The sequence below is a fragment of the Mauremys mutica genome, chromosome 21, assembly GCF_020497125.1.
Source record: "Mauremys mutica isolate MM-2020 ecotype Southern chromosome 21, ASM2049712v1, whole genome shotgun sequence".
NCBI lineage: Eukaryota > Metazoa > Chordata > Testudines > Geoemydidae > Mauremys > Mauremys mutica.
In genome coordinates, this window is record NC_059092.1 from 17,007,947 (window position 1) to 17,023,158 (window position 15,212).

General features: G+C 56.7%; 1 protein-coding gene across 3 annotated transcripts in view; it reads left to right on the forward strand.

The window, feature by feature from the left end:
• Nucleotides 1–3,075: 3,075 nt before the first annotated feature.
• LOC123354164 (anoctamin-7-like) overlaps nucleotides 3,076–15,212 on the forward strand; it is a 36,088-nt gene continuing 23,951 nt past the window's right edge. For 2 of the 3 annotated variants that reach the window (XM_044995889.1, XM_044995888.1), the window contains exons 1-3: nucleotides 3,078–3,260; nucleotides 11,251–11,350; nucleotides 14,531–14,691. In XM_044995889.1, coding sequence (XP_044851824.1) covers nucleotides 3,129–3,260; nucleotides 11,251–11,350; nucleotides 14,531–14,691 — 393 coding nt within the window. In that variant the 5' untranslated portion in view covers nucleotides 3,078–3,128. Of the gene's footprint in view, nucleotides 3,261–11,250; nucleotides 11,351–14,530; nucleotides 14,692–15,212 lie in introns of all 3 variants that reach the window. The other variant, XM_044995890.1, reaches the window with a different exon arrangement.

The window sequence follows — 15,212 nt, forward strand, 5'->3', positions numbered from 1 at the left end:
GACATTCACTACCGTCCCCAGACTCCTGTTTTCTCAGCCCCTCTGTCCTGCCAGTTTGTGGCCAGCACTGGCCGTAGCAGCCCCCTCAGCTCCCATTCCTCAAGAGAGACTCTTGGAGCAGGATTTCCAGCCCACGGAGCGCACTGGAGAGATTTGGAGGAGACGCGTGGGGCCGGGCTGGCTTTGTAGTGAGACGGAGCCGGGGGCTCCTGGTTCTGTTCCCAGCTGACTTGCTGTCTGAACGTGGGCGAGCCACCTCCCCTCTCCGTGCCTCAGTTTCCCCATCTGTGATCAGGGGCTGATGCTCTGTGCTTCCCAGGGGGGCGGGGGGCTCTGGCCAATCGTGTGTAAAGGGTTTTCTCTGAGCACTGGGGGGGCTGATCCGTGGGCAGCAGGATCCGAACTGAACCCACGCTCCAGATCCGCCACAATGGGGAGGGGGGATCTGGGGCCCTACATCCCTCCCCATTACTCTGTCCCTCCCTAGTCAGGCCTGGCTCTGCAGCGCTTTCCCTTGCAGCCGTGCTTCCTGTGCCGCCAGTCTCAATAGAGGGGAAGTGGACTGGCAAAGTGCCCCTCCATCCTCCCTCCAGCCCAGGGGCCTTTCCTCCAGCCTCAGGGGCCTCTGCCAGGCTGGGACATTCCGGAGCTGAATTCGGATCCTGCCTGCCAGCTTGGCCTGCCCACCACTCCTGCGGATCCTTCCCAGCTGTTGGGCCACCCCAGGGATCATTCCCAAGGGAAGGAGCTGGGTTGCATCACAGGTGCTTTGCCTGCTGCCTGGCATCAGTGGGGAGCAGAGTAGTAGGAGGTGGCAGCTTGGGGGGGTAGGTTGTTCACTGGCCCCGTATCCAAGGGGCTCGGCAGCCAGGGAAGCAGCAGCGATGAATCCGGGTGACGGATCTGTCGGGTGTTGGACAGCACATGGCTGGAGATGTGTTCCCATGGCAGCCAGTTCGCCGGCTGTGTGCGATCCCACCGAGGCCTGCAGCCCTGCGGAGGAATGTCTGGCTCAGAGCTGCCATGGCTTTGAATGGGACCTTTGGGCTCTGGCTGTGATCTGCTCTCAGAGAGTCAGAGCCCTGCCCCTGGCCTTTGGATGATGGAGCCCAGACGCTGCAGCCGCCCCACTGCCGTGCCAGTCCTGACTCGCACCCCCACAGCCCCCCTGCTCTTCCAGTCCTGGACCCCTCGCCAGCTGGGCCAGTGCACCTGAATCACAACCCAGAGCTGCACCAGCTGCTCCAGGCCGGGATCCCCATGCCCAGCTCCGCCGATGCCCCTCAATCTCCACCTGCTCCTGAGGCCAAGCCAGACCGTTTGGCGGAGCCTTTCATACAGACACTGCGGGGTGCGGCCTGAGCTCGGCCACCTCATTCTTCAGTTGGGCCCAAAGCCAGCTCCACTTGGCCATCAAACTGAGATCATCAGCCTGGGCCGCTCGCAGCCAGCAGGTCGCTCCAGATTTCGGCGTCTCCCAGCCGTGTGCCGCACCGGAGCCTTCAGTGCCTCCCCGTCACGTGGGAACGTCGGCTCGTTTGCTGTCGAGCAGAGCCTGGGCCGCGAGCAAGGCCTCCTGCGTGGTGCCAGGGCCCGAGAGTGAACCCTGAGGAGCGTCTTCTCCTCAGGGTGCAGGGGAGCGAGAGCGCGGGAAGGGGAATAGATTAATTCATCCACTGTTGGGAGGCTAAAATTCCTCTGCTTCTCCCTCCCTGCATTCTTGTGTTCAGAGGCTTCTCTCGCTCTGTGTTTTTCATGGAGGCGTCTTTAATATTTCATGTCTCTTTGCACTGGGGACTAGGACTTTGCGCAAACTTGAGAGGCCGAGAGATGCTCGCAGGAACCGCAACTGACGTCATTCCACTAATAGCATCCTCTGCAGAGAGCCCCATTCCACGCAGCCCGGAGGAAGCCGCCGTCTGAGCGGGCTGGGTCCGAGCTTCGCGAGGGCCCGAGGATTATGGCTGCTGAGACCCGAGGCGCATGGGCCGGGATTCCAATGGAGGCTGCGTTTCTAAAACGCCAGCTCACAGATGGCAGCTCTGACCTGCTGCAGGAGAGCCTGGAAGCGCAACTGACGTGGCTCCGGCCAAAACCGAAACCGACGTGTGTCTTTTCCCTGCACAAAATGGCCAAAACCGTAAAATTCATTCCCTTGCTGCAGGGGAGGGGGGATCTTATTTTTGGCTTCCCCTGGGCTTGAGGCTTTGTGGTTCGGGCTAGTAACCAGCCCCCGGCTAGAGCCAGAGACACGTAGCCGTGCAGTTAGAGCACTGGCCTGGGAAGCAGGAGGTCAGAGTTCAATTCTTGCCAGGAATGTGGGTGCCTGCTCTGTGCCTCAGTTTCCCTATCTGTGAAGCAGGGAGGATTCTGCCTCCCGGGGAGAGGGGTTGTGCAGCTTCATTCATCAAGCGTGTGCAGCGCTTTGGGATCCTGTGCCGACGGGGGGACGACGCTGTTCCAAGCTGTTGTGGCACCAGTTAGTTGAGCGCAGCTCTAACCACTAGGTGCTGCTGCCTCCTGCACGTAGAAGGGGGACAAGCCCTTAATCCTTTGGCTGTGTAATTCTCTCTCACATCAGCCCTTCCCGCCCTGCCGTGCAATTCACTGCCATTGACCCCCTGTGTCATGTGGGGCCCAGAGACACGTCAGCCCCACACCGGAGCAGGTCTGCATCCGCTGCTCTCTGCCTGGCATGGAAAAGCTGCATCCATCTACCCCCTCTCCTGCACACACCTCCCCGGACTCCAGTCTCCTCCTCCAGCTGCAGCGCCTACATCCTGCCCTGATTGGAGCTCTATCATTACCAGCTACCGCCAGGCAGCTGCTGCTGCTGGACCCGTTCCCCTGGCAGCTCCGGCGCGGGGGGTGCCAGGGCAGGAGGGGGGGTCCCATCGCAGCTGCTGGTTCACTAGGAATTACGACGCTGCCTTCTCCCTCTGCCATCACCCCTCACCCACCTCCAGGCGCAGGGATGCTTTGAACAGGGGCTCCGCACGCTGCTCAGTGCAGCCCTGGGGCTGGCGCCGAGACCCCCAGCGGCTCCCAATCGCTGCTGGGTCCTATCGCCTGGTCCCCCGGGGGCCAGGGCAGCAGGCTCCTGACGTTGGCATCGCAGGCTCAGCGCCATGAGCCGGAAGAAGGGGTCGGAGGCAGGCGCTCAGGACACCAGCCTGCTCATCGCCCTGGACAAGAGCCGCTCCCGCCTGTCCAGCGGCTCCTCCGGCACCGTCTACAACGGGGAGCCCTACGCCGGCTTCGTGAGTACGAGGGGGAGCCCGGGGAGAGCGGCTACCGGGCCGGCAGGGCCGCTGCAGAGACGGGTCCGGGGTCTGCTCTTCCTGCGGCCCAGCCAATGCCGCAGACGTCAAGGGCGGGAGAGCAGGATCCTGGAGCTCAGCGCGGCTGGTGGGGGCGACTGGGGGTGTTTGCCAGGCTAGGGGGCTGGCTGTGATTGGGGGAGGGGTGTTCTCAGGTGTTCCACGGCAGGGGGGTGGGGGGGGGGGCAGTTGGTTTCGTCCTTGTTTTAAATAATCTTGCCTGCGCTCGTGAGGAAAACCCCGGGCAGTTTGCAGAGCATCCGATGCACCCGCAGCCCAGCCCCCGCGCCCCCCGGCGGAGCGCGGACAGGTGTGTAGAACACCGGGGCGATTTGCGTTGGGAAAATCCCCTGCCACCCCGGCTCTGTGCCCCCAACCCACCGCTCTGCCAACATCCCGCCGGCCCAGTCTGCAGCCCCGCCCCACCCCACCCATCCCGAGCTGTCCCAGCGCCAGGCGCCTCTGGCCAAACCGTGTCTCGTTTCCCGGCCGGAGACCAACGCTGGAGACTGAGCTGAGACCGACAAACTCATGTCACTTGTGGCCCTTGCAGAATTGCTGCCTTGCAGTCACCCCGAGCCGGGCGTGCAATAGACGCGAGATCCCCTAGATCGCTGCTTGGGAGCCAGCAGCTCTGATTCCCACGAGTGCCCCCCGCGCAGGATGTGGGGGGTGTTGCCAGCTCCCGCCTTGTCCCCAAAGGCTTCTGTGGGCCCGGGGTCTGAGCTGGGAGTGGTGAGGCCCCCAGTGCACATTCAGTTTGCAGCCTCTACTCTTTTCACAGCAGATGGACAGACAGGCAGGCAGGCAGGCGTGTGCGGGGCTGGAGCAGGGATCCCTCTGTCCTCCCTGGCTCAGGGCACCCGTGGCCCCAAGGAGGCGCCTTTGCTCCAGCTAAAGCCTGGGAGCTCCAACAGAAACAGCTCGCGCCCCGCAGTGCCCATCTGGAGGGCAGCGAAACGTCCCCGCCCGTGTTCCATCCTAGCCTGGCCAGGACTCCCCCAACGCCGGCCTCCCCCCACACTGCAGTGCAGCACTGAGCCAGCCGGGGGTGGCAGCCCCCAGGCTACCAGACAGGCTTCCCCAGGGGCATCTGCCACCCTGGCATGAGTCCCACCCTCCCTGCTCTGCCACAGCTGGAAATGCTGCTTTTCCAGCGGGTTCCATTCCAACCCTCCTGTCGTCCCCCCAAGTCCCCCTTTCCAGGGGCGCCGCCGCCCTTGGTGGTGCTGAGTTCTGGGGGCTGGGGTGGGGGGAGTGTGACGTTATTGATATAAATGGGGACCATATAGAACATGGGTTGCAACCAAGGTCCTGTAGTGGCACCAAATCCTAAGTAAAGGGGGTCATATAAGGTGTCTTAGACCAGGTTCTGGGTTGCTGATTATAATTATGCTGTCTATATGTCTGTATCATTTTTAGTTGAAGTTATGAATGTTGGCTCTAGGCTGTCTGTATTTCAAGTTTGTGCTGTGCTTCTGGGGGAAGCCTCCCAGACAAGCTGGTGTTAGCTCTGCCTAGCCTGTTTGATGGCCCATTAAGGACCATTAAGGACACAATGGACCCATGGAGAGAAGGCAGACACGCCTTGTGACTCAGCAAAGTATGCAGGGACTGGCCCATGTGACTCCAGGCTCCATTTTGCTGTAATTTTCCACAGTGAAGACAAAGGGATTCTTACACCTGGAAAAGTCTATATAAGGCTAATGCCTCATCTCCATCTGGTCTTCAATCCTGCTTCTGACCTCTGGAAGGACTTTGCTACAAACTGAAGCTTTACACAAGGGACTGAACGACCCATCCCAGTGGGGGATGTATTCCAGAGACTCAATTTGAACCTGCAGTTTACTCCAGCACTGCTGCAAGCCTGAACTAAGAACTTTGCCATTACTGTATGTAATTGATTCCATTTAACCAATTCTACCTCTCATTTCCACCTTTTTCCCTTTGTAAATAAACCTTTAGATTTTAGATTCTAAAGGATTGGCAACAGCGTGATTTGTGGGTAAGATCTGATGTGTATATTGACCTGGGTCTGGGGCTTGGTCCTTTGGGATCGAGGGAACCGTTTTCTTTTATTGGGGTGTTGGTTTTCATAACCATTCATCCCCAGGACGAGTGCACTGGTGGTGATGCTGGGAGACTGGAGTGTCTAAGGAAATTGCTTGTGTGACTTGTGGTTAGCCAGTGGGGTGAGACCAAAGTCCTTTTTGTCTGGCTGGTTTGGTTGGCCTTAGAGGTGGAAAAACCCCAGCCTAGGGCTGTGACTGCCCTGTTTGAGCAATTGGTCCTGATTTGGCACTCTCAGTTGGGTCCCGCCAGAATCGCTCCGTCACAGTGGCGTAGTCGTGCTAGGATCCACAGAACCAGGTCAATTAAGCTTTGGGTCAGAACCCCACGCTATCCAAATTTTAACTTTGGGATTGAGAGTTTGGTTGGTTAAAGATCAGTGACCATGCGACAGAGAGCATCAGGAAAAGCAAGGAAACTGCAAGCCTTGAGAGACAGCCTGCAGTTTGATTATGAGCAAGAACTGGCAGAAATTCGAATGGAGAAAGAGGCTGATGAGAGAAAGAAAGAAGTTGCTAGGAGAGAAGAAAAAGCTCGTAAGAGGCGTCTGGAGCTGCTGGCTGCTGAGGAGAAAACTCGACAGATGCAACAGGAGACAGCTAGACTCCAACTCCAAGTCAAAAAAGCAAGGGAAGAACGGCAGAAACTGTATCCTCTTGAAAGTCCAGTTTGTAACAATGTTGGTATGTTGTATAACTCTGAGCAGTTGTCTGGGGGTAACCAAATGTACCCCAACAATGCCACCTTTTATGTCAATGCTGTTACTGTGTGTTCAGTAGGGGGTGGCCCCATAAATTGTGCCAGTGCTATGGATGGGAATGGTAATGGAAAATTCATAGAGTGTGTAAAAGTCAATGGTAAAAGCTGTTTAGGGCAAATTATGGCTTCTAACATCACTCTTGTTAAAGCAGATCTGGTCAAAGAGGAAGATTATTTACCAAATCAGAGTGTGAATGTTGTGATCCTCTGTGAGTTTACTGTCCGTGTGCCTTTAGCTAGAATCCACCTTGAGTGGAATGGGGCTCAGCATGAAGTGATAGCTGGCGTCAGGAAGTTATTGCCTAAAGATCTTTTAATTGGGGAGAATGTTACAGCTTTGTTCAGTCCAGGTAGCCAGTCACAGGAGAGGAATGATCTTAAACCTGTGTCTATTGTGGGCAATGATTTGCCTGAGGAGGGTTGCTCCAAAGGTTTGTCTGTGCAAAAAAGCAGTATTTCTGGGAATGAAGTTTCTGAATGTCTGTCTGATGTCTCAGAAGGAAATCTGGAGTTAGATCAAGAGCAGAAAAATCTCATTGGTGAGGAAAAGGTTTCTCAGGAGCAGATTAAAGTAAATGGTCAGGTTAAAGCCCTAACTGAGGAAGGAAAGGGTAAATTTGTAATGGGTAATGGATTGGTGGCTAGTGCAGCTTGTAGAAGTAAACCTGAAATGGGTAACTGTGATTTGCTAAAAGTAGCTCAGTGTAGTGAAAAGAGCAGCAGCTTATCTGTTGGAAGAGGCAATGTGCCTGGAAGGGAAAGTTGGGAGGAGCCTAGGCAGCCTTGTGAGCTGATGGCTTTGTCTAATCAGCAGTTTGGGAAGGGAGGGATAGTGGAAGATGAGTGTCCATATCCCTTACCTGTTTCCTGTGTGGAGAAATGTGACAGTGGAGGGAATGTGCCTGTGTCTGTCAGGAGTATTGACTTGCCTATAAAGGAAGCTACCCCAGTCTCCAAGCAGTTGTCTGTGAACAGCCCTGTGTGCTGGGACAAGGGAAGTAAAATCCCAAGCTGTGTGTCTGGTAAAGGAGAATGTGTCTCCGGCTCTTCTGTGTCTGTGGAGCAGACAGAAGGTGCCTGTCAGCCTGTGATGGTTGAGGGTGATTCAGTTGTCTCGAAGTTGGTTGTAAATACAGCTAAAGCCCAGGAAGGGAATGGTCCTGAGTTTGGGTCTGCTGGGGAGAATGGCACTGTGACTAGGTTGCATCCAGTTAGTGTCTTAGCAAAATCCCAGAGAACAGACAATTCTGGTGCTTGTGGTTTGCCAGTTGCTAATGTGTGGTTGGAAAAGGGTGTAGCAGCTCTGTCTGATCAGGGTGATACCCCAGCCAGGGCACAAGGAGAGCATAAAGGTGATTTAATTGTGTTACCGACTGACAGTTTGACAACTTGTAGCAAGAAGGAAAAGATTCCTGAACTTGTTCATGGCCAAGGGAAGGAGATTGTTTCTAACCTGTTATCTAGAAAGTCTGTAGCATCTGTGGTTGCTCAGGGAAGTGTTCCTGTAGAGCAAGCCCTAGGTGAAGAGGGGAAGGGCAGAATTTCTGTGAGGGGTGAATTGCTGCTTAGAGAAGCTCCTAGGGAAAGGAATCCTCATGGTAGCCTGTGCAAGCAGTTTACTGCAACTGAAGGGTGTAAAAGTGATTTAATCAAGAAAGTTTCAGTTCCTAACAGCCAGAAATTTTCTGTTGTGAATGGATCCACTGACTTTCCTTTTGAGAGATCCAGTGTGGGCAGCTTTGAAAAGGTCTCAGGTGGAGTAGAAGCTGTTAAGGAAGTTGAGCAGCCCTATAACCACCTGGCTGTGTGTGGCCAGCTTGTTGGTGGGGAGACAATGCTGTTGGGACAGGAATGTCTCCATGCTGAATCTGTAAGTGAGCAGTCCGTGCTTCAGGATCTGAGGACAGATTCAGTTACTGGTGTTTCAGAGCAGAACAGTTGTATGGCTAAATGCTTGAGGAGGCAGGGGAGAGCAAGCCAGCTCTCACCCTCAGACTCTTTGGATTGGTGTGGTACCTCTGTGAGACAAAGTCCAGCCTTGGAATCCATAGCAGCTGAAGAGTTAAAAGCTAGTGTCTGGGTTGATGCGAATTACTTGGCTGGCAGGGAGAAGACAGAATTGCTAATAGCTGTTAGCACAGAGGGCCCGCCCCATCAGCCAGTGAATTCTGTTAAGCAAGAGAAATCAGGGTTTAATCCAGAAGGAAAGAGAAGACTGAATTTTGCAAAGGGAAGCCACAGGTTAACCCTAAAATGCCCAAACTCCAATGGTATTGAGCCAAGGGTGTGGCATGACAAACATGATTGTAAATGGACACTTGCAATGAATTTGTTGTTATTGCTAATGCTAATTTTTGTAACTAATGTGTTGCTATGGCCAAGAACTGTAACAATGTACAATGTGCCTAATCTTTTGGAAAATCCCTTAAACATGTTGAAAGGAATACATGAAAACACACTTTATGTTAAAGGGCCTTGCTATACTGATGTTTCACAGTTAATGCATGTAAACAGTGTTGGAACTTTTCACAGGGGAAAATACATTCCAGACCTGATGTGCTGTATGAAAGGGGAAACTGAGGCACACTACCATATTGCTTTCATGGCTAAATGCCAAGATTCCTGTACTATGAACAACCTCAATATCTACATTGGTTTAATGTTATTTGGGTTCAAAACATTGGCCAGAACTGGTATGGATAAAGTAGCAATTTTCTTTAGCTCTTGGCAAGATCACATGAAACATACAGGAACCATGCTGCAAAAGCTAACCAAGTTATACCTTGAGTTTGTAAAGAGATCCATTCATGTTATTGAACATGACTTTGATAAACCATTTCGATTATACACTGGTACGGCCTCTAGCCCAACACTAGCTGTAGTGAGACAGACCCAAGGAAAGGGGGCTCTTGGGATGCAGTCAGCGATGTTTTGTCATCCCTTCCTGCATCAATTTTGCGTTGGGGGTGTGACGTTATTGATATAAATGGGGACCATATAGAACATGGGTTGCAACCAAGGTCCTGTAGTGGCACCAAATCCTAAGTAAAGGGGGTCATATAAGGTGTCTTAGACCAGGTTCTGGGTTGCTGATTATAATTATGCTGTCTATATGTCTGTATCATTTTTAGTTGAAGTTATGAATGTTGGCTCTAGGCTGTCTGTATTTCAAGTTTGTGCTGTGCTTCTGGGGGAAGCCTCCCAGACAAGCTGGTGTTAGCTCTGCCTAGCCTGTTTGATGGCCCATTAAGGACCATTAAGGACACAATGGACCCATGGAGAGAAGGCAGACACGCCTTGTGACTCAGCAAAGTATGCAGGGACTGGTCCATGTGACTCCAGGCTCCATTTTGCTGTAATTTTCCACAGTGAAGACAAAGGGATTCTTACACCTGGAAAAGTCTATATAAGGCTAATGCCTCATCTCCATCTGGTCTTCAATCCTGCTTCTGACCTCTGGAAGGACTTTGCTACAAACTGAAGCTTTACACAAGGGACTGAACGACCCATCCCAGTGGGGGATGTATTCCAGAGACTCAATTTGAACCTGCAGTTTACTCCAGCACTGCTGCAAGCCTGAACTAAGAACTTTGCCATTACTGTATGTAATTGATTCCATTTAACCAATTCTACCTCTCATTTCCACCTTTTTCCCTTTGTAAATAAACCTTTAGATTTTAGATTCTAAAGGATTGGCAACAGCGTGATTTGTGGGTAAGATCTGATGTGTATATTGACCTGGGTCTGGGGCTTGGTCCTTTGGGATCGAGGGAACCGTTTTCTTTTATTGGGGTGTTGGTTTTCATAACCATTCATCCCCAGGACGAGTGCACTGGTGGTGATGCTGGGAGACTGGAGTGTCTAAGGAAATTGCTTGTGTGACTTGTGGTTAGCCAGTGGGGTGAGACCAAAGTCCTTTTTGTCTGGCTGGTTTGGTTGGCCTTAGAGGTGGAAAAACCCCAGCCTAGGGCTGTGACTGCCCTGTTTGAGCAATTGGTCCTGATTTGGCACTCTCAGTTGGGTCCCGCCAGAATCGCTCCGTCACAGGGAGTCCGTCTGTTTCACAAGCTGCGGCTCTTCCCATGTCCCCGAGCTCAGGGTAGAATCCCGGCAGGAGTTTGGGGGGCAGAGGGGAGCTGCCCAACCCCCCGTAATCCAACCCTCCCCTTCCCCTGCCTCATTCCAGACGCCGAGTCCCAGCCCTGCCGCTGCCCTGGGGCAGGTGGGTTTCTAGTCCCAGCTTGGGCCCCTCTCTCTAGGCCAGCGGTTCTCAGCCCCATCAGCACACAGGGCCGCCGGGTAGTGTCTGCACTGGGTGGCTGCAGCCCACAATGGCTAAGAGGTTGAGAACCGCGGCTCTGGGCCGAGTCTGTGGCTGCTCTGGGCCAGGCCTCTGCAAAGCTCCCGCGGTCCGTTCCTGGGGCCATTTCAGCCACTGTCCTGGCTTGACGGGGAGCAGCGGGAGCTGGAGGAGGAGAGAGCTGGGGGGGTCCTTGCAGCTCAGGGGCTGCCCGATTAGAGCCCAGCCCTGGGCGGGAATCCCCGGCAGAGCCTGGTTTCTCGCTCGTTCCGTGTGCTGGTTTCCCCTGGAGCTAATGGAGTCGGCGTCCCTGCGGTGGAGGGGTGGGGGACTCCGAACAGACCCAGAGCCGTAAGCGAGGCGAAGGTTTGGCCTTCAGGATAGCTGGTGCTCTGTAGTGCATCTGCAGAACTGTGGCCGGGGGGAGTCTGGGGCTGGGATAGCTGGGGGCTGCGGGTCAGGATTGAGGGGCACCAGCAGGGCCGTGGGGGTGGGGTGAGCCCAGGGCTGGGATAGCGGGGGGCTGCGGGTCAGGATTGAGGGGCACCGGCTGGGCTGTGGGGGGGGTGAGCCCAGGGCTGGGATAGCGGGGGGCTGCAGGTCAGGACTGAGGGGCCGTGGGGTGAAGCAGCCCATCTGGCTCTAGGTTCCTCCTCTCGGTTTCCTGAGCACTGAAACATTCCCCTGCTCCCCCCCACCGACCCAACGAATCCGAGCTGGGGCGCGGGGGCGAGGCTGGCTCGGGGCGCGGGAGCTGCCCGGTTCTCCCCTGCCCCCGTCTCGTTTGTTTCCCGGCTGCAGGATGAAGAGGACGAGGACGATCCCATCTACGTGCCTGGTGACGAAGGCTACAGCCCCAACCTCAGGGGCAACTACTTCCGAGATGGGCAAACCAAGATCGGTGAGCGCCCCTTGCCCTGCCCTGCCCTCGGCAGCGCCCCGGGCCCCCGTCTGGGAGGAGCTGGGAGCGGGTGGCTGCCAGCCCAGGCTCTCCGAATAGCCCCGCAGGCTCCGGCCAGAGAGGGATGGACCCATGCAAGGCCCTCTCTGGCTGTGTGAGCTGGGCCCGGTGCTGTCTGGGGGGGACCCAGGGGTCTCTAAGCCACCCTATGTCACTGCCCTCTGCAGTCTGCCGTCGAGCAGCCTTGCTGCGCTTTTGCATTGTGCCAACTGCCAACGGGCCTCCCGGGCTGTGCTGGGGGCTGGGCACAGAGATGCTCGTTGCCCCAGACAGAGGCACGAAGAGCAAGTGACTCTCCCAAGGACACCCAGGGGGTCAGTAGCAGAGCCAAGAAGTGACCCTCCATCTCCTGCGTCCCAGCCCCATGACCCTCCTTGCTCTGCGAACACGTGCTCCCTAAATCTCTTTTCCTCGGCATCATCATGTGGCAGAGAGTTCCACTGGCTAACGTACATTGTCCAGAGCAGTAATGAAATGATCCAAAGCCCCTTGCTCGGCTACGTTAACGATGCTCCCTCCCTCCCCAGGGCCCTGCTCACCCCTGTGGGCTGCGGCTGCAGGGGCTTCCCGTTCGCCTGCGGGCGTCCTGCTGCAGAGCCCGGGGAATCTCCGCTGAGGCTAGCGGTGAGGCGCCCCAGCTGGTGGGCTGCATGTGCCAGAGTGGGGCTGATGTTCCCTCCAGCAGGGGGCGGTGGTGGCGAGTGTGGCCCCCCCCACACTCTAGGGCCCTAGGGCTGCTGTCTCCCCGCCCCCGCGCCCATCCTGTGCGCATAGGCGGCAGGTTTGTATAATTTTTGGTGGGGCCCAAAATGGTGGTGCCCCCCCGCTCCCGCCCTGTAAGCCGATATAAAATGAAGCTACAACGCGTCAGTGCCACAAGATTACAAGGGTCAATTAAAAGTGGAAAGTCAGAAGCAGCACTTGCCTACTTCAATATACAGTATTATATTTTGTTGCCCCTGTTGTGATGAAGTGGGAATGTTCTTAATATTTTCTCTGAATACTGTGTGGGTGCCTCAGTTTCCCCTGCAAGATGCCAACTGAAGGTGTTGGGGACAAAGAGATCAGGTGGCCTCCTTGTCCAGAAGAGACACAGAGGCCAGAGGAGGGAGTGTCAGTTTGGAGCTGGCTGGGGAAATGGGGAGAGACCCAGAACTTGGTTCTGGGCTCCCCACCCCCCAAGATGGACCTGACAGAGGGGTTCTGTTTTCTGTACCAACAAGCTCTGTTTAAACTGCGTTCCCGTCATCTAATAAACCTTCTGTTTTATTGTCTGGCTGAGAGTCACATCTGACTGCGGAGTTGGGGTGCAGGTCTGGTTGCCCCAGGACCAGCCTGGGCAGACTCGCTGTGGAAAGTGCATGACGTGGAAGGGCATGCTGAATGCTCCGAGGTCAGACCCAGGAAGGTGTAAGCTTCTTGCCCTGGAGACAGTATGCTCCGAGAGAGGAGGCTCCCCCAGAGTCCTGACTGGCTTTGTATGGAGTTGTTCCAAAGCATCACAGCATCCCCTTCCACACCATGCACTTCCCAGAAGTCCGCACAGGCACTGACACTCCCTCCTCCGGCCTTTGTCTCTTTTCCAGGCATTAGGAGGCCACCCAATCTCTCTGTTCTCCAACACCTTCAGTTGGCACCTTGCAGGGGAAACTGATTTGGGAGAAATGAAGTAAAAGCTGCCCAAACCGAGCTTGAGCACACCTGAATTTTGAGGTGTTCAAATCTGGAAGGCAGGTGCTGGGGGTGGGAGAGGGCTGTGGGCTCCATGGGGGAGCATGGCAGCAACTGTCTGGAGCTGCACAGAGCCAGACACGCTGGTCTGAGTGGCACAGTAAGCGGTTTGGGGGTTGGAGAAGAGGTAGGGAGTTCCGGGGGGCAGTCAAGGGACAGGGAGCAGGGGGGGTTGGATGGGGCAGAGGTTCAAAGGGGCAGTCAGGGGACAGGCAGCAATTGGATAGGCATGGGAGTCCAGGAGGTTTATCAGGGGACAGGTAGGGGGTGCGGTCCTGGGGGGGGGAGTTGGGGGGGGTCTCAGGAGGGGGCAGTTGGGGACAAGGAGAAGAGAGGCTTAGATAGGGGCTGAGGTCCCAAGGGGCAGTTAGGGGCAGGGGTCTCGGGAGGGGGTAATCGGGGAACAAGGACCAGTGGTGCTTAGATAGGGGGTGGAGGTCCTGGGGGGGAGTTGGGGCAGAGGTCTGGGGAGGGGGCAATCAGCGGCCAGGGGCTGGGATTCAAAGGGCTCTGGGCTGCCTGCAACCGCGGGGAGCCCAGAGCCTTTTAAATCCCAGCCGCAGCCGGGAATCAGAGGGCTCTGGGCTGCCCGCTGCGGCGGGGAGCGCAGAACCCTTTAAATCTCAGCCGCGGCCGGGAATCAGAGGGCTCTGGGCTGCCCGCTGCGTCGGGGAGCCCAGAGCCTTTTAAATCCCAGCCGCGGCCGGGAATCAGAGGGCTCTGGGCTGCCCGCTGCGTCGGGGAGCCCAGAGCCTTTTAAATCCCAGCCGCGGCCGGGAATCAGAGGGCTCTGGGCTGCCCGCTGCGGCGGGGAGCCAGAGCCTTTTAAATCCCAGCCGCGGCCGGGAATCAGAGGGCTCTGGGCTGCCCGCTGCGGCGGGGAGCCCATGCCTTTTAAATCCCAGCCGCGGCCGGGAATCAGAGGGCTCTGGGCTGCCCGCTGCGTCGGGGAGCCCAGAGCCTTTTAAATCCCAGCCGCGGCCGGGAATCAGAGGGCTCTGGGCTGCCCGCTGCGGCGGGGAGCCCAGATCCCTCTGATTACCGGCCGCGGCTGGGATTTAAAAGGCTTTGGGCTCCCCGCGGTTGCAGGCATCCCAGAGCCCTCTGACTCCCGGCCGTGGCTGGGATTTAAAGGGCTCTGGGCTGCCGGCAGCGCAGAGCAGGGGAGAAACCTAGCTCCAAATATTGCTGGAGCAGAGCCCCTGTCTGTGAATATTCCTGGGGCTAAAGCCCCAGGAGCCCATATAAGTTGGCGCCCATGCCTGTGCGTGGTCTGGGTGCTTTATTATCACAGTGAGTTTCGCTGCTGCTCCCCGGCCCTGCGGGAGGCTCCCAGCCCCTGGCCCGCTGCAGGGCCGGCCCGCAGCCCCCTCCCCTTTGCTCCCGCAGACTTCGTGCTGGTGTGGGAGGAGAAGGTGCGGCCCCCGCAGAAGAGGAGGGGGAAGGTGGCGGCTCATGAGGCCAGAGGCGACCGGCCACGCGGGCGCCACGAGCACTGGAGGAGGAAGTTCCTCGATAACCTGAGAAATGCCGGGCTGCTGATGGAGAAGGTGAGAGGAGAGACTTATACCGTGGGCCCCGGTATGTGCCTCCCTCCTCCGGTCCCGGCCGCATCCCTCCTGGGCCCCGGGCCCCTGCTGTGTCCCCCGCCCCCTAGGTCCCTGCCGCGTCGGGTTGTCAACTTTCTAATCACACAAAACCCAGCATCCCTGCCCCTCCTCCGACGCCCCACCCATGCCCCGCCCCTTCTCTGAGGCCCCGCCCCTACTCACTTCATCCCCCCCTCCCTCCATCGCTTGCTCTCTCCCACCCTCATTCACTTTAACTGGGCTGGGGATTAGGGTACGGGGTGGGGTTGAGGACTCTGGTTGGGGGTGCAGGCTCTGGGGTGGGGCCGGGGATGAGGAGTTTGGGGTGCAGGAGGGGGCTCTGGGCTGGGGCAGGGGGTAGAGGTGAGGGCTGTGGGAGGGAGTTTGGGTGCAAGAGGGGGCTGCGGGGTTCATCGTGGTTCCCGGCCAATGGGAGCTGCAGAGCCGGCACTAGAGTCAGGGGCAGCGCACGGAGCCTCCCT